Consider the following 24,633-nt stretch of genomic DNA (forward strand, 5'->3'; position numbering starts at 1 on the left):
ATTATCGAGGGCTGAATGACATAACAGTGAAGAATCGTTATCCGCTTCCTCTTATGTCTTCAGCCTTCGAGATCCTGCAGGGAGCCAGGTTTTTCACTAAGTTGGACCTTCGTAACGCTTACCATCTCGTGCGCATCAGGGAGGGGGACGAGTGGAAGACGGCGTTTAACACTCCGTTAGGGCACTTTGAATACCGGGTTCTTCCTTTCGGCCTCGCTAACGCTCCAGCTGTCTTTCAGGCATTAGTCAATGATGTCCTGAGAGACATGCTGAACATCTTTGTTTTCGTTTACCTTGACGATATCCTGATTTTTTCACGGTCACTCCAGATTCATGTTCAGCACGTTCGACGTGTCCTCCAGCGCCTTTTAGAGAATTGTCTTTTTGTGAAGGCTGAGAAGTGCACTTTTCATGCCTCCTCCGTCACATTTCTCGGTTCTGTTATTTCCGCTGAAGGCATTAAGATGGATCCCGCTAAGGTCCAAGCTGTCATTGATTGGCCCGTCCCTAAGTCACGCGTCGAGCTGCAGCGCTTTCTCGGCTTCGCGAACTTCTATCGTCGTTTCATCCGTAATTTCGGTCAGGTGGCAGCTCCTCTCACAGCCCTTACTTCTGTCAAGACGTGCTTTAAGTGGTCCGTTTCCGCCCAGGGAGCTTTTGATCTCCTCAAGAATCGTTTTACATCCGCTCCTATCCTTGTTACACCTGACGTCTCTAGACAGTTCGTTGTCGAGGTTGACGCGTCAGAGGTGGGCGTGGGAGCCATTCTTTCTCAGCGCTCCCTCTCTGACGACAAGGTCCACCCATGCGCGTATTTTTCTCATCGCCTGTCGCCGTCGGAACGTAACTATGATGTGGGTAACCGCGAACTGCTCGCCATCCGGTTAGCCCTAGGCGAATGGCGACAGTGGTTGGAGGGGGCGACCGTTCCTTTTGTCATTTGGACTGACCATAGGAACCTTGAGTACATCCGTTCTGCCAAACGACTTAATGCGCGTCAGGCGCGTTGGGCGCTGTTTTTCGCTCGTTTCGAGTTCGTGATTTCTTATCGTCCGGGCTCTAAGAACACCAAGCCTGATGCTTTGTCTCGTCTCTTCAGTTCTTCAGTAGCCTCCACTGACCCCGAGGGGATTCTCCCTGAGGGGCGTGTTGTCGGGTTGACTGTCTGGGGAATTGAGAGGCAGGTAAAACAAGCGCTCACTCACACTCCGTCGCCGCGCGCTTGTCCTAGGAACCTTCTTTTCGTTCCCGTTCCTACTCGTCTGGCCGTTCTTCAGTGGGCTCACTCTGCCAAGTTAGCCGGCCACCCTGGCGTTCGGGGTACGCTTGCTTCCATTCGCCAGCGTTTTTGGTGGCCCACCCGGGAGCATGACACGCGTCGTTTCGTGGCTGCTTGTTCGGTCTGCGCGCAGACTAAGTCCGGTAACTCTCCTCCTGCCGGCCGTCTCAGGCCGCTTCCTATTCCCTCTCGACCGTGGTCTCACATCGCCTTAGATTTTGTCACCGGACTGCCTTCGTCAGCGGGGAAGACTGTTATTCTTACGGTTGTCGATAGGTTCTCTAAGGCGGCTCATTTCATTCCCCTTGCTAAGCTTCCTTCTGCTAAAGAGACGGCACAAATCATCATCGAGAATGTTTTCAGAATTCATGGCCTTCCGTCGGACGTCGTTTCGGACAGAGGTCCGCAATTCACGTCTCAATTTTGGAGGGAGTTTTGCCGTTTGATTGGGGCTTCCGTCAGTCTCTCTTCCGGCTTTCACCCCCAGTCTAACGGTCAAGCAGAACGGGCCAATCAGACTATTGGTCGCATCTTACGCAGTCTTTCTTTTCGTAACCCTGCGTCTTGGTCAGAACAGCTCCCCTGGGCAGAATACGCCCACAACTCGCTTCCTTCGTCTGCGACCGGGCTATCTCCTTTTCAGAGTAGCCTCGGGTACCAGCCTCCGCTGTTCTCATCTCAGTTCGCCGAGTCCAGCGTCCCCTCCGCTCAGGCTTTTGTCCAACGTTGCGAGCGCACCTGGAAGAGGGTCAGGTCTGCACTTTGCCGTTATAGGACGCAGACTGTGAGGGCTGCTAATAAGCGTAGAACTAAGAGTCCTAGATATTGTCGCGGTCAGAGAGTTTGGCTCTCCACTCAGAACCTTCCCCTTAAGACGGCTTCTCGCAAGTTGACCCCGCGGTTCATTGGTCCGTTCCGTATTTCTCGGGTCATTAATCCTGTCGCAGTTCGACTTCTTCTTCCGCGATACCTTCATCGCGTCCACCCGGTCTTCCATGTCTCCTGCATCAAGCCCGTCCTTCGCGCCCCCGCTCGTCTTCCCCCCCCCCCCCCCCATCCTTGTCGAGGGCGCACCCATCTACAGGGTCCGTAGAATTTTGGACCACGGACCCATTCGGGGCCGTGGTCACCAGTACCTCGTAGATTGGGAGGGGTACGGTCCTGAGGAGAGGAGTTGGGTTCCCTCTCGGGACGTGCTGGACCGTGCGCTGATCGAGGATTTCCTCCGTTGCCGCCAGGTTTCCTCCTCGAGTGCGCCAGGAGGCGCTCGGTGAGTGGGGGGGTACTGTCATGTACTGTCATGTTGTGTCTTGTCTCTGTCCTTTCCCTTCACCCTGTCTCCCTCTGCTGGTCGTTATTAGGTTACCTTTTCTCCCCCGCTTTCCCCCAGCTGTTCCTTGTCTCCTCCTAACTACCCATTCACCCCGTTTCCCACCTGTTCCCTTTTTCCCTCTGATTAGGTCCCTATATCTCTCTCTGTTTTTGTTCCTGTCCTTGTCGGATTCTTGTTTGTTGTGTTTCATGCCTGAGCCAGACTATCGTCATGTTTGCTGTAACCTTGTCCTGTCCTGTCGGAATCTGCCGGTCTATCTGAGCCTACCACAGTTTGGTTATTAAAGAAGCTCTGTTTAAGTTAGTTCGCTTTTGGGTCCTCATTCACTCACCGTAACACATAACCCCTCAAACCACTCAAATCCCTTGGTTTAGCTCTACGTAACGACATCTGCTTAACTGTTGTATGAACCACAAGAGATTTCACCAAGGGTAAAACACAACAAAACACAATACCCAGCGCCAATAGAACCCCACCCAGCATAATAGCCATTCTAGAAAACATAGCACCCCACTTTCCCAAAGCTAGGTCCAACCAATCCCAAGCATGAGTATCAAACCCAGCATTAGCCTTAACGTCTGCTCTTAATCCTTTAAGTTTGGCCATAGCAATAGAGAAAGATCCATTAGGTGCAGTGTATTGGGAACGAAAGTGCAACATTCATCTCCAAACATTCATTCCTGCTGGCGCCGACAGAGATGGCCGCCTCGCTTCGCGTTCCTAGGAAACTATGCAGTTTTTTGTTTTTTTACGTGTTATTTCTTACATTAGTACCCCAGGTCATCTTAGGTTTCATTACATACAGTCGAGAAGAACTACTGAATATAAGATTAGCGTCAACTCACCATCAGTACGACCAAGAATATGTTTTTCGCGACGCGGATCCTGTGTTCTGCCTTACAAACAGGACAACGGAGTGGATCCCATGCAGCGACCCAAAAAAACGACTCCGAAAAAGAGGGAAACGAGGCGGTCTTCTGGTCAGACTCCGCAGACGGGCACACCGTGCACCACTCCCTAGCATTCTTCTTGCCAATGTCCAGTCTCTTGACAACAAGGTTGATGAAATCCGAGCAAGGGTAGCATTCCAGAGGGACATCAGAGACTGTAACGTTCTTTGCTTCACGGAAACGTGGCTCACTGGAGAGACGCTATCCGAGGCGGTGCAGACAACGGGTTTCTCCACGCATCGCGCAGACAGAAACAAACATCTTTCTGGTAAGAAGAGGGGCGGGGGCGTATGCCTTATGGCTAACGTGACATGGTGTGATGAAAGAAACATACAGGAACTCAAATCCTTCTGTTCACCTGATTTAGAATTCCTCACAATCAAATGTAGACCGCATTATCTACCAAGAGAATTCTCTTCGATTATAATCACAGCCGTATATATCCCCACCCAAGCAGACACATCGATGGCTCTGAATGAACTTTATTTGACTCTTTGCAAACTGGAAACAATTTATCCGGAGGCTGCATTCATTGTAGCTGGGGATTTTAACAAGGCTAATCTGAAAACAAGACTCCCTAAATTTGATCAGCATATCGATTGCGCAACCAGGGGTGGAAAGACCTTGGATCATTGTTACTCTAACTTCCGCGACGCATATAAAGCCCTGCCCCGCCCCCCTTTCGGAAAAGCTGACCACGACTCCATTTTGTTGATCCCTGCCTACAGACAGAAACTAAAACAAGAGGCTCCCACGCTGAGGTCTGTCCAACGCTGGTCCGACCAAGCTGACTCCACACTCCAAGACTGCTTCCATCACGTGGACTGGGACATGTTTCGTATTGCGTCAGGCAACAACATTGACAAATACGCTGATTCGGTGTGCGAGTTCATTAGAACGTGCGTTGAAGATGTCGTTCCCATAGCAACGATTAATTAAAACATTCCCTAACCAGAAACCGTGGATTGATGGCAGCATTCGCGTGAAACTGAAAGCGCGAACCACTGCTTTTAATCAGGGCAAGGTGTCTGGTAACATGACCGAATACAAACAGTGCAGCTATTCCCTCCGCAAGGCTATCAAACAAGCTAAGCGTCAGTACAGAGACAAAATAGAATCTCAATTCAACGGCTCAGACACAAGAGGCATGTGGCAGGGTCTACAGTCAATCACGGACTACAGGAAGAAATCCAGCCCAGTCACGGACCAGGATGTCCTGCTCCCAGGCAGACTAAATAACTTTTTTGCCCGCTTTGAGGACAATACAGTGCCACTGACACGGCCTGCAACGAAAACATGCGGTCTCTCCTTCACTGCAGCCGAGGTGAGTAAGACATTTAAACGTGTTAACCCTCGCAAGGCTGCAGGCCCAGACGGCATCCCCAGCCGCGCCCTCAGAGCATGCGCAGACCAGCTGGCCGGTGTGTTTACGGACATATTCAATCAATCCCTATACCAGTCTGCTGTTCCCACATGCTTCAAGAGGGCCACCATTGTTCCTGTTCCCAAGAAAGCTAAGGTAACTGAGCTAAACGACTACCGCCCCCGTAGCACTCACTTCCGTCATCATGAAGTGCTTTGAGAGACTAGTCAAGGACCATATCACCTCCACCCTACCTGACACCCTAGACCCACTCCAATTTGCTTACCGCCCAAATAGGTCCACAGACGATGCAATCTCAACCACACTGCACACTGCCCTAACCCATCTGGACAAGAGGAATACCTATGTGAGAATGCTGTTCATTGACTACAGCTCGGCATTCAACACCATAATACCCTCCAAGCTCGTCATCAAGCTCGAGACCCTGGGTCTCGATCCCGCCCTGTGCAACTGGGTACTGGACTTCCTGACGGGCCGCCCCCAGGTGGTGAGGGTAGGCAACAACATCTCCTCCCCGCTGATCCTCAACACTGGGGCCCCACAAGGGTGCGTTCTGAGCCCTCTCCTGTACTCCCTGTTCACCCACGACTGCGTGGCCACGCACGCCTCCAACTCAATCATCAAGTTTGCGGACGACACAACAGTGGTAGGCTTGATTACCAACAACGACGAGACGGCCTACAGGGAGGAGGTGAGGGCCCTCGGAGTGTGGTGTCAGGAAAATAACCTCACACTCAACGTCAACAAAACTAAGGAGATGATTGTGGACTTCAGGAAACAGCAGAGGGAACACCCCCCTATCCACATCGATGGAACAGTAGTGGAGACGGTAGCAAGTTTTAAGTTCCTCGGCATACACATCACAGACAAACTGAATTGGTCCACTCACACAGACAGCATTGTGAAGAAGGCGCAGCAGCGCCTCTTCAACCTCAGGAGGCTGAAGAAATTCGGCTTGTCACCAAAAGCACTCACAAACTTCTACAGATGCACAATCGAGAGCATCCTGGCGGGCTGTATCACCGCCTGGTACGGCAACTGCTCCGCCCTCAACCGTAAGGCTCTCTAGAGGGTAGTGGGGTCTGCACAACGCATCACCGGGGGCAAACTACCTGCCCTCCAGGACACCTACACCACCCGATGTCACAGGAAGGCCATAAAGATCATCAAGGACATCAACCACCCGAGCCACTGCCTGTTCACCCCGCTATCATCCAGAAGGCGAGGTCAGTACAGGTGCATCAAAGCTGGGACCGAGAGACTGAAAAACAGCTTCTATCTCAAGGCCATCAGACTGTTAAACAGCCACCACTAACATTGAGTGGCTGCTGCCAACACACTGACACTGACTCAACTCCAGCCACTTTAATAATGGGAATTGATGGGAAATGATGTAAATATATCACTAGCCACTTTAAACAATGCTACCTTATATAATGTTACTTACCCTACATTATTCATCTCATATGCATACGTATATACTGTACTCTATCATCGACTGTATCCTTATGTAATACATGTATCACTAGCCACTTTAACTATGCCACTTTGTTTACATACTCATCTCATATGTATATACTGTACTCGATACCATCTACTGTATCTTGCCTATGCTGCTCTGTACCATCACTCATTCATATATCCTTGTGTACATATTCTTATCCCCTTACACTGTGTACAAGACAGTAGTTTTGGAATTGTTAGTTAGATTACTTGTTGGTTATTACTGCATTGTCGGAACTAGAAGCACAAGCATTTCGCTACACTCGCATTAACATCTGCTAACCATGTGTATGTGACAAATAAAATTTGATTTGATTTGAACATTACACAAACACACCCCTTTTCTGCTAAGAGCCAGTTGAAAGCTTGTCTATTCTGCCATGTCATCTTACTGGTAGCCTGTACCTCTTCTCCCAATGCAGTTAAAGCAGAGTCAGTATAGTTAATGAACCTCTGTTGATTATAGTAAATATAATGAATCCACTCTAAATTCTTGTTAGGTGTTATCCACAAGAATATAGATTCAAATCCTGATCTAATCTCATCTCTGGCCATAAACTCATTAGGTACTCCTCTAGGTTGTCCAATTGCATCAAGGTATACTCTAGGATCTGATTCATAAGCCCTTCTAACTTTAGTTTTAACATAGTCATCCTGTTGTGATTTAATAATGGTAACCTGTTGAATTGCTCTGACTAAAGCACAAAGACCAGTCCAACCTTCAGGTAAAACATTCAAGACTCTGTTTTTCCCACACATCCAAAAACTATCAGCGATACCTCTGTGTCCTGATTTTTCAACATAGTGAGAGATGGTGCAACCTGAGTTATGTGCCCACACAAACCTTTCCTATTCTCAAACAAACCTTTCTCATCAAATGTGCGAACTCCTGCAGATTCTAACACCCAAATAGTGGCACACTTGACAGTAGTGTTTCCTACATCAATTCCATCAGTACCATAGCTATAGAAACATTCATATTTTCCTTTAACAATAGTACTTTTGTCCAGTTGAGATCCAGACAAAATGAGAAACAAAATCCAGAAAATCACATTGTAGGATTGTTAATGAATTTATTTGCAAATTATGGTGGAAAATAAGTATTTGGTCACCTACAAACAAGCAAGATTTCTGGCTCTCACAGACCTGTAACTTATTCTTTAAGAGGTTCCTCTGTCCTCTACTCGTTACCTGTATTAATGGCAACTGTTTGAACTTGTTATTAGTATAAAAGACACATGTCCACAACCTCAAACAGTCACACTCCAAACTCCACTATGGCCAAGACCAAAGAGCTGTCAAAGGACACCAGAAACAAAATTGTAGACCTGCACCAGGCTGGGAAGACTAAATCTGCAATAGGTAAGCAGCTTGGTTTGAAGAAATCAACTCTGGGAAAAATTATTAGGAAATGGAAGACATACAAGACCACTGATAATCTCCCTCGATCTGGGGCTCCACGCAAGATCTCACCCCGTGGGGTCAAAATGATTACAAGAACGGTGAGCAAAAATCCCAGAACCACACGGGGGGACCTAGTGAATGACCTGCAGAGAGCTGGGACCAAAGTAACAAAGCCTCAGTAACACACTACGCCGCCAGGGACTCAAATCCTGCAGTGCCAGACGTGTCCCCCTGCTTAAGCCAGTACATTTCCAGGCCCGTCTGAAGTTTGCTGGAGAGCATTTGGATGATCCAGAAGAAGATTGGGAGAATGTCATATGGTCAGATGAAATCAAAATATAACTTTTTGGTAAAAACTCAACTCGTCGTGTTTGGAGGACAAAGAATGCTGAGTTGCATCCAAAGAACACCATACCTACTGTGAAGCATGGGGGTGGAAACATCATGCTTTGGGGCTGTTTTTCTGCAAAGGGACCAGGACGACTGATCCGTGTAATGGAAAGAATGAATGGGGCCATGTATCGTGAGATTTTGAGTGAAAACCTCCTTCCATCAGCAAGGGCATTGAAGATGAAACGTGGCTGGGTCTTTCAGCATGACAATGATCCCAAACACACCGCCCGGGCAATGAAGGAGTGGCTTCGTAAGAAGCATTTCAAGGTCATAGAGTGGCCTAGCCAGTCTCCAGATCTCAACCCCATAGAACATTTTTGGAGGGAGTTGAAAGTCCGTGTTGCCCAGCAACAGCCCCAAAACATCACTGCTCTAGAGGAGATCTGCATGAAGGAATGGGCCAAAATACCAGCAACAGTGTGTGAAAACCTTGTGAAGACTTACAGAAAACGTATGACTCTGTCATTGCCAAGAAAGGGTATATAACAAAGTATTGAGATAACTTTTGTTATTGACCAAATACTTATTTTCCACCATAATTTGCAAATAAATTCATTAATAATCCTACAATGTGATTGTCTGGATTTTTTTTCCTCATTTTGTCTGTCATAGTTGAAGTGTACCTATGATGAAAATTACAGGCCTCTCTTATCTTTTTAAGTGGGAGAACTTGCACAATTGGTGGCTGACTAAATACTTTTTTGTCCCACTGTAACTAGCCCATTTATACCAGTCATTCTTCACTCTTTCTTCCAACAAATTGTCCTTGAGTGTTTCTGATTCTAAGACGTTAGTTACAGATACAGTGTTCTTGTCTCGAGGTAGATTGTTAGAGTTTGTCAGAAAGTTCCAAATGTCAGTAAAGAACCCTCCTGAATCTGATGCTTCAGGTTTCTTTGTAGTTGCAGTGGACTGACTGCCTGATAAGAGCATTAGATGGTAGGTAACCTAGTGGTAACAGCTGTGGTGTTCAAGGCAGCTGTTACTTTTGTTGTCTTTCCTGTTGTCACGGTCCTTTCCTGGCCTGGTGCCAGTGTGGGGTCAATTCAGATGATAGTTACTCTATTCCCTTGAGTCCATTTAGTACTCACTATTTCTACTATATATTCTTCACCTTCCTCTTGGTCATGTTTGTCCATGGTGATCAGCCAAGTGTCTTCTCCTTTAGATATTGTCAAGTTGCATCCTTTTGTGCCCCAAACGACTCTCTCCCAATGTCTGATGAGGTGTCCATCCACAGAGTGCTATTTCTGGTGGAGGTCTGATTCTCCTGATTGAGAGGGACCTCTGAATTTCTGCTTCTGTTATGATTTGAGGTGGAACAGAAATGCTAACCTTATCATTGTCCTCGGGTTGTTCAGTAGGTTCCTCTCTTCTCTTTCTGCTTTCAACATACTGCTTGATTGTACGTGAGCTTGCTGTTCCTTTACCAATGTTCACTGTTGCTCTTGTCATGTCAATGTCATTGTTCTTCTGTTGTTCTAACTTCAATTGTCTGTTAAGGGGACCAACCAAGGGCTGAAAAGTCAATTGTGGGGAAATCCTTCTCCCCCTCAGCCTGTGGAACTTCTCCCTCTCCTCCTCCCTGTGAGGTTTCTCCCTCTCCTCTTTCCTGTGGGACTTCTCCTTCCTGTGTAGTTCCCTCCTCTGACCAGACTGGGCTTCCATCTGGAAAGGCATCAATTTCAGGGAAGAGTCGCTCCCATTCTGTAGGTGATATTCCGGGGTCCCACTGTAGAAGGTTTCCATCAGGGAGATCTGCCACAATAGGTATGTCATTAGGAGTAGCAGGCATGACTCTCTGGCCCTTCAGGAGAGAATATCCGTTGTTTGCAGCATTGTCTCTCTTTCGTCCTCCTCTTGGTGCATTAGGCGGTGCATCAGTTGTATCCTGGCTTCTACCTGATCTGCTGACTTCTTGACTCCTCCCGGGCTCCCGCTTGGTGCATCAGCATCCTCTGTATCCTCATCCCTAGGCGGTTGTCTCCGACGGGACTCTGGTGCAGTGGTTTAGATGGTACCACGTTTTGCTTTCTTTCATCTGGATGGCAGTTGGCGTTTCATTGGCCACCTAGTAGGGTCTTTCTCTCCTCGGCTGATTCCACTTCCTCCGGAACACTCAGATGTAGACCAGATCCCCTGGTATCACCGGGCAAGGCCCCTCCGGTCCTGGCTCAGGCACCTTCTTTTTTCTCCTGTGAAAATATAGCTTTGTGTATCTTAGTTAGTTGCTATACATGTGCTTTTAACTCATTATGCAATATATCTAAGGAGGGACCTTTATAGAATCCTCCTAACATTGGTATAGGCATGGGTTGACCCGTAAGCATTTAATGCAGTGATAAATACGTGCTTCTGTTATTTTCCATGCGACAACTCATTATTATTTTACCATTTATGGTACCGTTGGCTCTCTCAACTAAACCTCGCGATTGGGGATGATAAACACATCCCAATCTCTGTTTCATGCTCAACTGCTGTATTATTGTTTTTACAACTTTTTGTATAAACGCTGAGCCATTGTCTGAACTTATTTTGGACGTAATACCAAACCTCGGTATTACTTCTTTTGTCAGGAATTTTAGCACTGTACGTGATCCCTGATCAGCTGATGGTATTGCTTCTATCCATCTGCTAAATCTGTCTATGATGACTAACATGTAACTTTTACCACGTATAGGTTTTATCATGTCTACGTAGTCCATCACAATGTGTCGAAATGGACCTTCTGGAACTGGTGTGTGACCTATGGGCGTAGTTATACATTTATGTATGTTGTTTTCCCCACATATTTAACATTTTGACAAGATTTCATCTAGGTTGCCTGTAAATAAGGTGATTTTTCTTATTACCTCCCCCTTGCACAATGATCTAGATCATGTGCATCATTTATAAGTGAAGTCAATAAGGTAGTGGTAGCAAGTATGGCACTGTCATGTGTTCTCCATACTCCATGTCTGTCCACAGAGGCTCCACTCTGCAGCCAAGTATTTTGTTCATAAATTCCAGCACAAGACTGAATTTGGACTAGCTCAGCAGGAGTTGGAATTGCCACAACGCCAACAATATCCATCAAAGGTGCGGTTAGAATTGGGACACCACATCTAGAGGCCTTTTTGGTAGCTTCATCACCTGCATTATTACCCCTAACAACAAAGTCGTTACCTTTTTTGTGTGCTTGACATTTGATGATTGCTAACTTCCGAGGATACATTAAAGCTGTCATTAATTTGACAATTTGCACGTGATGCTGGATGTACCATCACTCTTTTTAAATCCTCTCTGTTTCCAAACTGCGCCAAACAAATGACATACACCATGTCCGTAAGCTGAATCAGTATAGATGTTGACTGTCTTTCCCTTCCCTAGCACACATGCTGCAGTCAGTGCTTGTAGTTCAGCCAGCTGGGCTGAACAAGGTTGAGGACAATGTTTTAATATTTCCTCAGTGAAAGCCTTCCCTGTTGTTTAGCTACTGCAAACCCTGCATGATTACCTGTGTAGTCCTTGCAACAATAACCATCTACAAAGTAGTTCTCTATGTTACATCCCTCTCTATTTATCAATGGAATGGATTCAAGATCTGGACGCAATTTGGAAAATGTCAAGGCTTCTTCAACACAATCATGAGCTTCACCTTCAAAATGAAATGGAAGTCTTTCAGCTGGATTGACAGTGTTATATATTTTAATGAAGACGTCAGGATAAGTACGTAAAGTCATATAGTCCAGTCAAGTTCTAGCATTAGTTAACACAAATTTACCCTGTTCTATCAGCTCCACTATTTTATGATGGGTGCTTATAATCACAGGATATCCCATGGTTATGGTTGACGCCTTGTCGTAAGCAAAATGTTATGCGGCCAACCCTTTATAACATGGTGGGTAACCCTGAGCTACTGGATCCAGTTTAGAACTATAGTAAGCGATAGGTTGTTTCTTCCTACCACTACATGTTTCCTGCATAAGGACAGCTGCTGCATAATTATCACACCTATTTGCTACGTATAACAAAAATGGTTTAGCGTAGTCTGGGGCTGCTAAAGCTGGTACTGTTTGCATTTATTTTTTAAGTGTTTCAAATGCAATCAGAGCATCAGTGTTCCAATCTAGTTGTGCCCTCAGATTGAGCTGTCCTGCTTCCTTCATTATTTCTCGTAAAGGAGCTGTCTTGACTACATACTCTTATATCCAGTCTGAGCTAAATCTTGTCATTCCTAATAAGGTCATCATTTGAGCTACCGTTTGTGGCAACGGTGCTTTGCTAATACCCTCTAGCTGTCCTGGAGCTATCGCTTTAGTCCCATGAGCTATTGTTCTTCCTAAGTACTCAACCTGAGGTTGACAGTACTGAAGTTTTGTCTTAGAGACTTTATGTCCTCCTTCTGCTAATCGCTGCAGTACCTTTAATGAATCAGCGTGGCACTGTTCCACTGTTGAGGCACAGATTAACAGGTCATCCACATATTGGATCAGAGTGCCATCAAGCATTAGTTCTTCCAAATCAGCTGCCAGTATTTGATTGAATAAATGAGGGCTGTGACGAAATCCCTGGGGAAGTTTGGTGTAAGACAGAGTTGTCTTCCTCTATATCTAAATGCAAACAAACGCCTACATTATTCCGCCCGGGGTACAGTAAAAAACGCTCCACACAATTCAATCACTGTAAAGTACTTGGCATCAGGGGGAACATTAGTCAGCTGTGTGTGAGGATTTGGGACTTCTGCAAGGCAATCCTGTGCAATGTCATTGACAGCTCTAAAAATCATGTACCAGTCTCCATTTTACCATCGGCTTTAAGAACAGGTTGTAAAGGTGTATTGCAAAGGCTGGGCATCTCTATCAATTCACCTGCCCTGAGCAAACCTTTAATTGTTGAACTTATCCCTTCTTCAGCTTCAGGCTTCATATGATATTGAGCTTTCCAAGGAGGTTTAGCATCAGGTTTTACTTTGATGTTAACAGGACTTGCTGACTTTACCAACCCAACATCTGTATCATGTTGTTACGACACCTCGGACGGTATGATTTTCTCCATTTCAACTCTGAGTTCACTGATCTGTCCTATTCCCTCACCTAACAATACCTGTTGGCCTGCACTAACCTCTATCTCCCTAGGATCACCAATCATCACAGTATGAATCATATAGTCACAGAATTCCTTGTAAGGTTTTAAAGTAAGTCCCACCACATCCTCCAGACGGCTCCTCACTGGCTGGGGCATGGCTTCCATCACTGAATTCCGGAACATAGTTGTTATTAGTTTGTTTCCCTCTGGATCTTGTTCTGTTTCCATCCTCCATCTTTTCAATTGTCCATGTAGGTATGTGGCTGGGTTTTCTGTGGCCCCAATAGCTTCACCTCTCAGAGCCTTGGGGTCAACTTTCGTTGGGTATGCTGTCCTTAATGCACGCCAGACAGTAGGTCAATATCTGTTGAGCATCAGTCCATCCATCATCACTTCCCCTTCTGTGCCATTAATGCCACCGTCCTGCATAAACTCTCCCATTTTGGGCACGATCGTTACCCTTGCTAACAATGCCCTTATATCACCAACTGCCAGCAATTTCCCCATTGTGTATTCTTCAAAGGTTCTGATTCACTTTCCAGCACCCTCACGGGGATCTGGCAAGCGGGCAACCAACCCCTCCAGGTCCTGTGCAGCCCACGGTTCATAGTGTCCTTGATCTCTTTTTATCAGGATTGGGCACTGGCCCACATAATAGCCAGATTTTTTCCTTGACCCTTCTCTACGAGCCCTTGTCTGCTTTCCTACAGGCTCGTTCCTCATGTTTTCATGCATGTTGCGGGCCAAAGCCTCATCTTGTCTTTCTGGTCTTCGCTGGCTTTCTTCTAGCTTTTCTTGTCTTCTCTGGCTTTCTTCTAGCTTTGAGTTTACCCATTCCAACTTTTCTATCTCATGGTTCAATAATTGACTTTCTCTTTCTAGTTTATCCCTAAAGTATCTGTTATTATCTTCCTCTTCCCCTTCTGATTCACTGAGACTATTCTGCTTGTTGTCCTGCTAGTAGTTCTAGGCCTTTCCTAAAGCTTTCTTTCCTTTTGTCTTTTGTTTTTCCTTGTATATGGCTCTGATGGCTCCCCTTCTTCCATTTCTGTTTCCATTGCTGTCAGGGCTTTTCTCAGGCCCCCATAGCAATTGAAACCGCTTCTTTCGTTCTTGTGTGTTTCACAGTCCTTTTCTTGCCATTGTCTGTTGAGTGAGCGGGTGCACATGATGCACCGGGTGTGACAGCCCCGTTATTTCCATACGTCCAGTTATCATTGGATACTGTCCATTGGAATAAGGTGGATGGTTAGTCACTGTTAGAGGAATTTAATTATAATATGTTCATTAACCAATTCAATTGTAACAAAGCTCAGGGGCTCTCCCTGTCCTATCTTATCTCTCCAGAGTTATAGCTGGGTCGGTTCCAACATAGGTTAAGGATCCTCTTTGTTTTCGTTAGGCACACACATGCATTCCTCTCTTCCCCCCTCCAACCTAGTTGGAGCTATGTTTATTTTTTTAAATTACTCCTTGTTCATGCTACATCAACTCTAATCCCTAATGGTTAAGTTTCTTGGTAGAATTATTTAATCATTTATCTTAAACCTTGATAAAATATCTTAACAGTCACCCACTCTGTCTTTCCTTTGCATGTTTTTCATCACTCTTCAGCATTTTTCTTGCTGTCTTCATCAGTTGACTTATTTTATTATCTTAACTTTATTCAGTGTTATATCCTATTTAATACCTTTCTATTTTTATTTCAGCTGTTTATAATGTTTGTACTTTCTTATCTTTATTTATTCACTTATTTTATTCTATCCTACTGTTACTTATTGTTTTTTTATTCCTATTTGATCTTTTCTCTGCACTACTTCCTATTTTACTGAATTTACTCAAAACCCACTCTCTCTTCTAGTTTCTGTAACCTTACACGTCTGTCCTCTCCTTAGGCTAGATTCCCTAAAGGTTCTGCTGCTACAGAGTACTTAATTACCCACTGTTTCCTCCTACCGTCCTTCACGGTGCTATAGTATCTCTAGTAGGTACTATAAACTATGCCACGGTACTGTTCTTTATGTATTCGTTATTACTATTTATTTTAACCATATAGTATAGCTTATGCTCATCCGTATGCTTTATCTTTCCACTTCATACAATGTCATGTACTATATAAGCCTTGTTTAATACTTTAACACGTTCTATGTAAGACAAAATAGTCACTTAACACACTATTATGTCAATGTCCTATCTTTACACAGTTCCTTTTATCCAACATCTATTGATTTTATTCCCTCTTCCCAGTGAGAGCTAGACGCACTCCTCTCAACTTAATTCAATTAACTGTCACAGAGAGGCTGTGTAATCCTTCTCTGGACCAACGACACTTAGTCCTCACAAATGCACATACAAAATGATGTTTAACAACCCCCAAAGCTTAAGCATGCAGTTTACTGAATTCAAAAGCTTTAAGCATTACTAGGTTTTTAAGAAATGTAAGGAGAGACCTACATGACACCGTTCCCGCTGAGACAGAATCCCTGAAGCAATTTACACAAACATTCAACTATGTAAGAACAAGCTTATCTGATATAGCTGGGTGGCCACACATTTGTGAGATTGCCCAGAAAAACCGTCGCCAGCCAAAAATGCCACTGTCCTATGGTCCCTTCAACTCCTGGCACAATATGGTGTGGAATATTGCCTCAGAATATAACACTCTTACTTAGAACTCAAAATTGACTTTCTTACAAAGTAGCAAAGCTGTGCTGATCCGTGGAACAACCAACCTCTCTGAGCACAGAGCTTTGCCTTTATAGCTTTTCATCCTTACATCCTTACATCCTGGTACATCCCATATGTAAATGAAATCACTCCCCTCGTCCTCTCGCCACCATTATCTTTGAGTCCAAGTTCTTTGCTTGTTCACGCCCAATAATGCCCACATCTGCTTCGGGTTAGATTATAATGGTGGCGGGACCCCTTATGTCATACAAAATAATAATACATGTATTGCACACTTATGTTTCAGATGTTGGTCATTTTGCTACCATCCTCTCTCCACGTACTCCTGACATTAGTATGTCCAGGTGTAACAAATGCACTCATGTACATTAGCTTAATGTAATCTTTGGCATGTTAACCTACGGTAAATGCACTAGGTGTCACCATTTCTCCATCTGGCCAATGTAATTATTGTCCTTACTACTTCCTGTTAATTTAATTATTGTTAATATGTTTCCTCAGCATGGCAGCTGCACCTAGTTACATTCCATTAACTCCCACACAGCCTGGATTCAAACCAGGGACTGTAATGACTCCTCTTGCATTGAGATGCAGTGCCTTAGACCGCTGCGTCCATGTGTATGTTAACTATTTAACTGTACTAGAATGCTTAAAAGGCCGCAACAAATCTTTATATCGCTTACCAGTGTAGTTTGGTATCGGCCAGAAATGTCATATCGGTGCATCACTAGTTTCCACCACGATCCCATTAAACTTTGCTGCATGTAGCATGGCCAGACACAGACCTTTGGGGATGCAGGTTCTCAAAATGAAAAATGCAGCCAGAAAATTCACAACTCAAAATTCATAATTTACAAACTGTTTCTGTATCAAATTGTTTTTTGTTTTGTTGCAATGACCTATTTATCTAATGCAACAACACACTCATGCCAGTGACTCCTAGTAGGGTAATAACTAGAGACGTCCCACTGGGCACAGACGTCAATTCAACGTCTATTCCACATTAGTTCAAAATAATTTCATTCAAATGACGTGTAAACAATGTTATTTGAACCACTGTGTGCCCAGTGGGATAAAGAGTGACATTGGGAAAAGAGGCTATCAGCTGATCATTATGATGTAAATCTGCTAGTTAGCTAGCTAGTTAGCTATGCTGTCAAACCAAACAATGTTTTACTTGATTTGAGTTTGCATCTGCCGCTTACTAACAAACAAGTGAATTGCCCCCTTCTCTGTCCATAACAGTACAAGACATACATGACAGGGCCAACTCAAAAGTAGCCTACCAGTATTCAAACTCACCACCGGGTAGCCAATTACTGTACATCGCACTACATGCAGAAGTCAGGCAAGTGCACACTTGAGGTGGGAGTGTGGGGGAGGAGATATTTTTCAAGATTCACAAATATTAAATGCGATAGTTTGTGCAATTCGTTACATATCAAATCTATATTTTTAAAGACACTATAAAGTAATTAATCAACAAACAAAAAATTACGAGCTGATAGAAGGGCAAAAGGGCCCTTACTCATAGTATGGGCAAAAGGCTTGAGCACTGGTGGAGCCCTATCTGTGCACATGCCTGGCATGTAGAGATCATGGATGTCAGACAAGGATGTCCCCTGTCTCTCCTGCTGTATACTTTGATATCGAAATCCCTGGCCCAGATGATAAGAGAGGACCTTAGCTCTGGTCGCTGCTTCACACCGCTCAACCTAGATTCTAGAACCAGTCACTTTTTATTTTGTGACACTCTCACACAAAAAAAACTGAAACGGAAGGGTTGATGCTTGCAGTTTACTAAGGAGCTACTATTGAAAAGGACATAGCCAGTAAGTCATTGAACATTTTTTTTTTTTACAACAGACCTGGGTTCAAATACATGTTTATTAAAGTATTTATATTTTAAAGATGTATTTTCTGTATATTTTCTAATCATTTTCTATACATTATATTTTAAACTATTTTCAAATACTTGTTTCCAAATCATTTCCAAATACCCCTGTTTTCAAACAGACCTGGTTTCAAATGCATAGAGTACTTAAATATTTCAAATACAGATTCAACATCTTGTATTTTCAAGGAAGAGTTGACTAAATACTTCGAAATATATTGGAAAATAATTTAAAGGTCTGGTAAAGAATAAAACCACAAAGTAATTCACAATCAATACCAATATCTTGTCATTTTAAATCACTTCCAGCTGCATCTCAAGTAAGGACTTTGGCTCAATAGGGAACTGAAGAGAAAGGGAAGACAGAGCGAGAGGGGGATATGGACTGTAAACAGACAGTGTTTCATGGTGACCTAGGCCTCAGCAGAAGCCTGTCTGTCTGAGGTTATAGTCTCGCTGATGAAGTCCATGTAGCGTTCCACACGGGTGTAGACTTCAGGGAAGCCTTTCAAAGCACAGCCATTGATATCCCCAAAACTCACGATTCCCACCTGGACAATCTCACCACATGAGGGACAAACCAACGGCCCACCAGAGTACCCCTGTAGAACAAAGAAAAACAACACAAACATACATTTACAACATTCAAGTAAGTGTGTGTGTACGTGAGAGAGAACGATAGAGAGAAAGAGAGTGTGTGTGGGTCAGCTGTTTGTTCACCTGCACCCATCCACAACCAGCTGATTATGTGATAAAGCGAAAATCTAAGACCCTTACCTGAGTCTTACCCAAAAATATAGAAAATGCTCTGTACAGTTTCTTTTTTTCCCCTCTTGAACATTTATTGAACAATTAACAATATTTCATGACCTAAACCCACCCGCCCCACGGGGACTGGCGCATCACTAGTGTGTGAGAGGGAGGGTCCGTGTTTGTATAAAACATGTATACGTACCAATCAGGAGACCAGGAAAGAAGACTCACCTGACAGGAGCCTTTCCTTCCTTCCATGGAGCTAACACACAGCATGTTGTCAGTGAAGGGCGAAAAAAATTTCTTACAGGTTCTCCGTTTCTCGATGGTTACCTTCAGCTCCTGGAGGGTCCAATTACCAGACAATTTCCCTGGAGGGAGGGAAAAAGAAGAAGAGTAAAATGTAGGATAGAAACTGGTGGGGAGGAAGTGAACGGGCAGGGAGAGGGAGAATTTATGGGAGAAATACTCACTAACTACAAACAGAAGCTGGATGAAAACAAAATACATTGTGTAAAGTGCACAAAATACAGTATATCTTATTATAATCTGGCATTCTGATTTAATTTTGAAATCTTTCTTTAACAATGTGCAAATGTTTCAATTGCTTATTATAACTTTATTATAACTTGTTTTTATCTTTTTTGTTGTTGTATTGATTGTGTTTTTTGGGGGTCCTCAGGGCACCATGGTAAATGAGAAACTGGTCTCAATTGTGTTCCCCTGAGTAAATAAAAGGTTATAAATCACACTGCCAGATTATAATTAAGCAATAAAGCACGAGGGAGTGTGAAATATGGCCAATATACCCCGGCCATGCACAACGTGGAGTGCTGGGATACAGCCATTAGATGTGGTATATTAGCCATATACCTCAAACCCCAGAGGTGCCTTATTGCTATTGCTACTGGTTACCAACATAATTAGAAAGGTAAAACATTTTGGAGGGTCATATCCAATCAGCATTTCAACCAGTCAGCATTCAATGCTGGAACCACCAGCTTTATAATGAGGTTTGTGGTAAATCATTTTACACTACTAAAATGTCGCCCCCAGAATTGAATGCTGTCATTCAGTCAAGACCAAACCAACCAAAGCTATGCTTTAGAACCTGGCACTGTGAGTGTTTGTATATCGGTGTTGCTGTGTGTTTGCTCACCATTGTTCCCGACATTGCACCAGCCAGCGACGAAGCACTTCGACCCTGAGCCAAAGTTATCACTCGGTTTGGGCAGGGATATGTTTTTCACCAGGGGGGAAAAGGACACCTTTTCTCTCATCTTCACCAAAGCGATGTCGTGCAGCAGGTCAAAACGCTGGTACTGTGGGTGACTGACGATGCGTGAGATGGATCGATAAAACACTGATGGCTCATTCAGGTTGTGTGTCCCCAGACTAATGGAGAAACGGTCTGGAATAGGGTTGTCATTCCTAATACACATGCAGACAGGTAAAACAGCCTGGTCTCATAGACTAGGTGTAACATAGTACATTTAAATCCAGGACACTGAAATTAGAATATGTTACATTTGATATGGTTACATAAGATAGGTTACTTAAGGCAAAAAACGAAAGTAGGATGGTTGTAATGTGAATGTCTATTAACCCAAAGGTTGCGTGTTTTAATCTTATCACGGACAACTTTAGCATTTTATCTTATTAGCAACTTTGCAACTAGTTACTACTTTTTTAGCTACCTTGCTACTAAACATTTAGAAAATTCATAACATATTGTAGGACTTGCAATTCGTAACATATTGTACGAATTGCAATTCCTAACATATCATATGAATTGTCATTTGTAACATATCATACAAAATGGATGATGGACATCCACAAATGAATAGATACCATACGAAACGTAACATCATACTAATCGGCATGGTTCAGATTTACGTTTACTCTGTTATGTCTACCCCTGAGTCCAGGTTGGATAGAAACATTACACAGACATTGATATATTTCATACAGATCTTTCGGTTCTATTCCAGCAAGCAAATTTGGCCTTTGAAATTATAATGATGTCATTCTAGTTGGTAAACTGGTTTTCTGCTTGCAGACACGTTAAGAAAATTACAACCATGGAAAAAACGTCATTTTGGTTGCAGACACGATAATGAGTTCAACATGCAAACCTCCTTCACACACAAACACACTTACGGGTCAACACAGTGTGCAGCGGTGAGCACCCATTCCTCAGTAAGGAGGGATCCGCCACAGCTAAAGGAGCCTGTATCATCCGTGATTGAAAGGTAGACTATCCACGGCCAGCTGCCCTTTTGAGCATCCTTTCCCCCCGCGATAGAGCTCCGAGCCTGGGGCACAAACGACTCTAGAGAGGGAGGTGTTGGAGGGTGGAAAGAATGCCAGACTGTGACACTGTTTCATGTACAAACACTCTGCATTTGATTACTTTGCTCCTGTCAGAACTCTGAAATTAGTGCCACCGCACCAGAACATCTGAGCAGTTGAAGTAATAACAAAGTGATCCTCCCCACCCCTGTCTCGGTAAAAAGTGGAGGGATTGGGCAGGAGGATTGTAACCACTTTCAAATTCACAGACAGAGCTCTGGATGCAAGGACTGACCATACATGATATCACAATTACAGTTTTAAACATGTTTTGAGGCTATATAATGTTTGTTTACATTTACTTTGCAAAACATTGGAGTAAAATAAGCTTTGGGTTCTGATGGGTTACAAACTCAAGAATCCGCTTAATTTATAAGTCCTAATTGGATGTAGCAACTGCAGATTTCCCCTTTAAGAGGATTTAGTGGTGATATGTATTTATATGTAGTGGTGATATTCGTAGCGCTGAAGAGCTGCACAAAAGTGCAATACATTTTAAGGCAATGTTCCCGCGTTAGCAGAAGCTGCATTCATGCCACGGTAAATGCTACATATGTCGTCTCAGTTGGAAATTACATTTAAATCTGAGCTATGCATATGGTTTGAATCAAGCCCTTAGTGGTCACTAATGCCAAAACAGAGAGATATGCTTGAAGTTCTTTGTTCTAGTGGATGGCAAAACAATTATGTACATGCCCAAATATGTAGGCTAATGATGCTCAAATTAAAACACCAGTAAAAAAAATGCTGTCACTATCTGATGAATGTAATAGTTACTGTGGACCAAGCAAGCTAAAAACGAGTTGATGCTCTTTTAATTAATACATTTCTGTTGACCTCACCTGCAGCATCTTGGACCAGCAAAATTACAGACAGTAGTCCCCAAAAACCCATAGCTTTTCCTGTCAGTATCCAACCAACCAGACGGCTGTTTGATGGATAGACACTGACTGACTGATGTCCAGCTTTATAGACGTCCATGCTTAGATTACATCAATGTTACACATGTGCAATCTGATTAACAGTTCCAATGATAGCAGGCTGCTCATCTGGGTTGCTGATAAAATCATGTTTTCTTTTATTTTCAGAATGCAAATTCTCAAAAAGAGAGATGAGGTGATATTTCTATCTCAAGCTATTCAATTAAAGAAACAGTGTCCACTGACATTTCTAGTTTTCAACCAGAGTTTGTGTTTACTATATGGAGGAACCATGCAAGGCTAAAATTACCTTTAAATGGCTCAGCGCTCCATGGACTGAATCCCGGCCTAAGAACAATTAACCCGCATTATTATATGTACATTATCAGTCAAAAGATTGGACACACCTACTCATTCCAGGGTTTTTCTTTATTTTTACTATTTACTATAATAGTGAAGACATGAAAACTGTGATATAACACATATGGAATCATGTAGTAACCAAAAAAGTGTTAAACAAATCCAAATATATTTTATTGTTGTAGATTCTTCAAAGTAGCCACCGTTTGCATTGATGACAGCTTTGCAAAATCTTGGCATTCTCTCAACCAGCTTCACGAGTTTGTCACCTGGAATACATATCCATTAACAGGTGTGCCTTGTTAAAAGTTAATTTGTGTGATTTCTTTCCTTCTTAATGCATTTGAGCCAATCAGTTGTGTTGTGACAAGGTAGGGGTGGTATACAGAAGATAGCAAGAACAGCTCAAATAAGCAAAGGGAAACGACAGTCCATCATTACTTGAAGACATGAAGGTCAGTCAGTCTGGAAAATTTCAAGAACTTTGAAAGTTTCTTCAAGTGCTATGATGAAACTGGCTCTCATGAGGACCGCCACAGGAAAGGAAGGCCCAGAGTTACCTCTACGGCAGAGGATAAGTTCATTAGAGTTTGCCAGCCGCAGAATTTGCAGCCCAAATAATTTGCAGCCCAAATAAATAAATGCTTCACAGAGTCAAGTAACAGACACATGTCAACATCAGATGTTCAGAGGACACTGTGAATCAGGGCTTCATGGTCAAATGTAACCTTTATTTTAACTAGGCAAGTCAATTGAGAACAAATTCTTATTTACAATGACGGCCCACACTAGCCATACCCGGACGACACTAAGCCAATTGTGCGCCGCCCTATGGGACTCCCAATCACGGCTAGTTGTGACACAGCCTGGATTCGAACCTGGGTGTCTGTAGTGACACCTCTTGGACTGAGATGCAGTGCCTTAGACCGCTGCACCACTTGGGAGCCTTATTTGCTGAAAAGAAACCACTACTAAACGAAGCCAATAAGAAGAAGAGACTTGCTTGGGCCAAGAAACACGAGCAATGGACATTAGACCAGTGGAAATCTGTCCTTTGGTCTGATGAGTCCAAATTTGAGATTTTTGATTCCAACCGCCGTGTCTTTGTGAGACGCAGAGTAGGTGAATGGATGATCTCTGCATGTGTAGTTCCCTCCGTGAAGCATGGAGGAGGAGGTGTTATGGTGTGGGGGTGCTTTGCTGGTGACACTGTCTGTGATGTATTTAGAGTTCAAGGCACACTTAACCAGCATGGCTACCACAACAGTCTGCAGCTATACGCCATCCCATCTGGTCGAAAAACAAATGATAGGACAATGAACGAACACACCTCTAGGCTGTGTAAGGGCTATTTGACCAAGAAGGGGAGAGATGGAGTGCTGTATCAGATGACCTGGCCTCCACAATCACCTGACCTCAACCAAATTGAGATCGTTTGGGATGAGTTGGACCGCAGAGTGAAGGAAAAGCAACCAACAAGTGCTCAGCATATGTGGGAAATCCTTCAATACAGTTGGAAAAGCCTTCCAGGTGAAGCTGGTTGAGAGAATGCCAAGAGTGTGCAAAGCTGTCGTCAAGGCAAAGGGTGGAATCTCAAATATTGTCAGGCTTTGAAGAGTGATGGATGTGGAGTCAGGCGCAGAGAGCAGAGGATTCGGAAAAAAACATTTATTCCGGAACAATCACAGCGAACAAAAGAGGGTAACGCCGAACACAGGCGTAAAACACTCCAAAATGTACAACACCGGTACATATGCTGTACAGCGGAAAATCAATGACAGGACACTCCTGAACCAAAAACAGCAAACAAGCCCGCACGAACACAGGCGGGCTAACTGAACTTAAATAACCCCAACCCAAAACCCCAAACAAGGAACAGGTGAAACCAATTAGACCAAACAAAACGAAAAGGGGACAAGGGATCGGTAGCAGCTAGGAGACCGGTGACGACGACCGCCCAATGCCACCCGAACGGGAAGGGGAGCCACCTTCGGTGATAGTCGTGACAAATAGAACATGTATTTTGATTTGTATAACACGTTTTAGGTTACTACATTATTCCATGTGTTATATCATAGTTTTGATGTCTTCACTATTATCCTACAATGTAGAAAATAGTACAAATAAAGAAAAACCTTTGAATTAGTTATTTATTGATTTATTATCTTTTGATAAATAATGTTCTGACCTCACCTGCAGCATCACGGACGAGCAGAACTACAGACAGTAGTCACCAACAACCCATAGCCCTTCCAGTTACCATCCAACCAAATGACAGACACAATGACTTGTGTGTAGCTTACAATTTGCACACACACACACTATTCTTTTCACCTCCATTTTGTATGTTAAT

At 43.8% G+C, this 24,633-nt stretch overlaps 3 protein-coding genes across 6 annotated transcripts in view; all 3 read right to left on the minus strand.

The window, feature by feature from the left end:
- The window catches only part of cln3 (CLN3 lysosomal/endosomal transmembrane protein, battenin), a 175,591-nt gene that overhangs the window by 146,144 nt on the left and 4,814 nt on the right, over window positions 1-24,633 (minus strand). The window lies entirely within an intron of this gene.
- The window catches only part of LOC118937821 (battenin-like), a 154,646-nt gene that overhangs the window by 45,512 nt on the left and 84,501 nt on the right, over window positions 1-24,633 (minus strand). The window lies entirely within an intron of this gene.
- On the minus strand, window positions 17,785-21,974 carry LOC110539101 (tryptase-2). 3 transcript variants are annotated; one of them, XM_021626075.3, is made up of 5 exons: window positions 21,843-21,974; window positions 20,809-20,980; window positions 19,808-20,079; window positions 18,880-19,019; window positions 17,785-18,497 (listed from the first exon to the last, which is right to left on the minus strand). In XM_021626075.3, the coding sequence occupies exons 1-5, from the start codon at window positions 21,892-21,894 to the stop codon at window positions 18,309-18,311; spliced, it is 825 nt and encodes a 274-aa protein (XP_021481750.3). In that variant the 5' UTR covers window positions 21,895-21,974; the 3' UTR covers window positions 17,785-18,308. The 3 variants fall into 3 exon arrangements, with proteins under 3 accessions (XP_021481750.3, XP_090049093.1, XP_090049092.1); XM_090192967.1 differs by having other exon boundaries at window positions 19,808-19,980; window positions 21,843-21,965; XM_090192966.1 differs by having other exon boundaries at window positions 19,808-20,043; window positions 21,843-21,965.

Source organism: Oncorhynchus mykiss, chromosome 12 (assembly GCF_057628025.1).
Source record: "Oncorhynchus mykiss isolate SJ-2025 chromosome 12, ASM5762802v1, whole genome shotgun sequence".
Taxonomy (NCBI): Eukaryota; Metazoa; Chordata; class Actinopteri; order Salmoniformes; family Salmonidae; genus Oncorhynchus; species Oncorhynchus mykiss.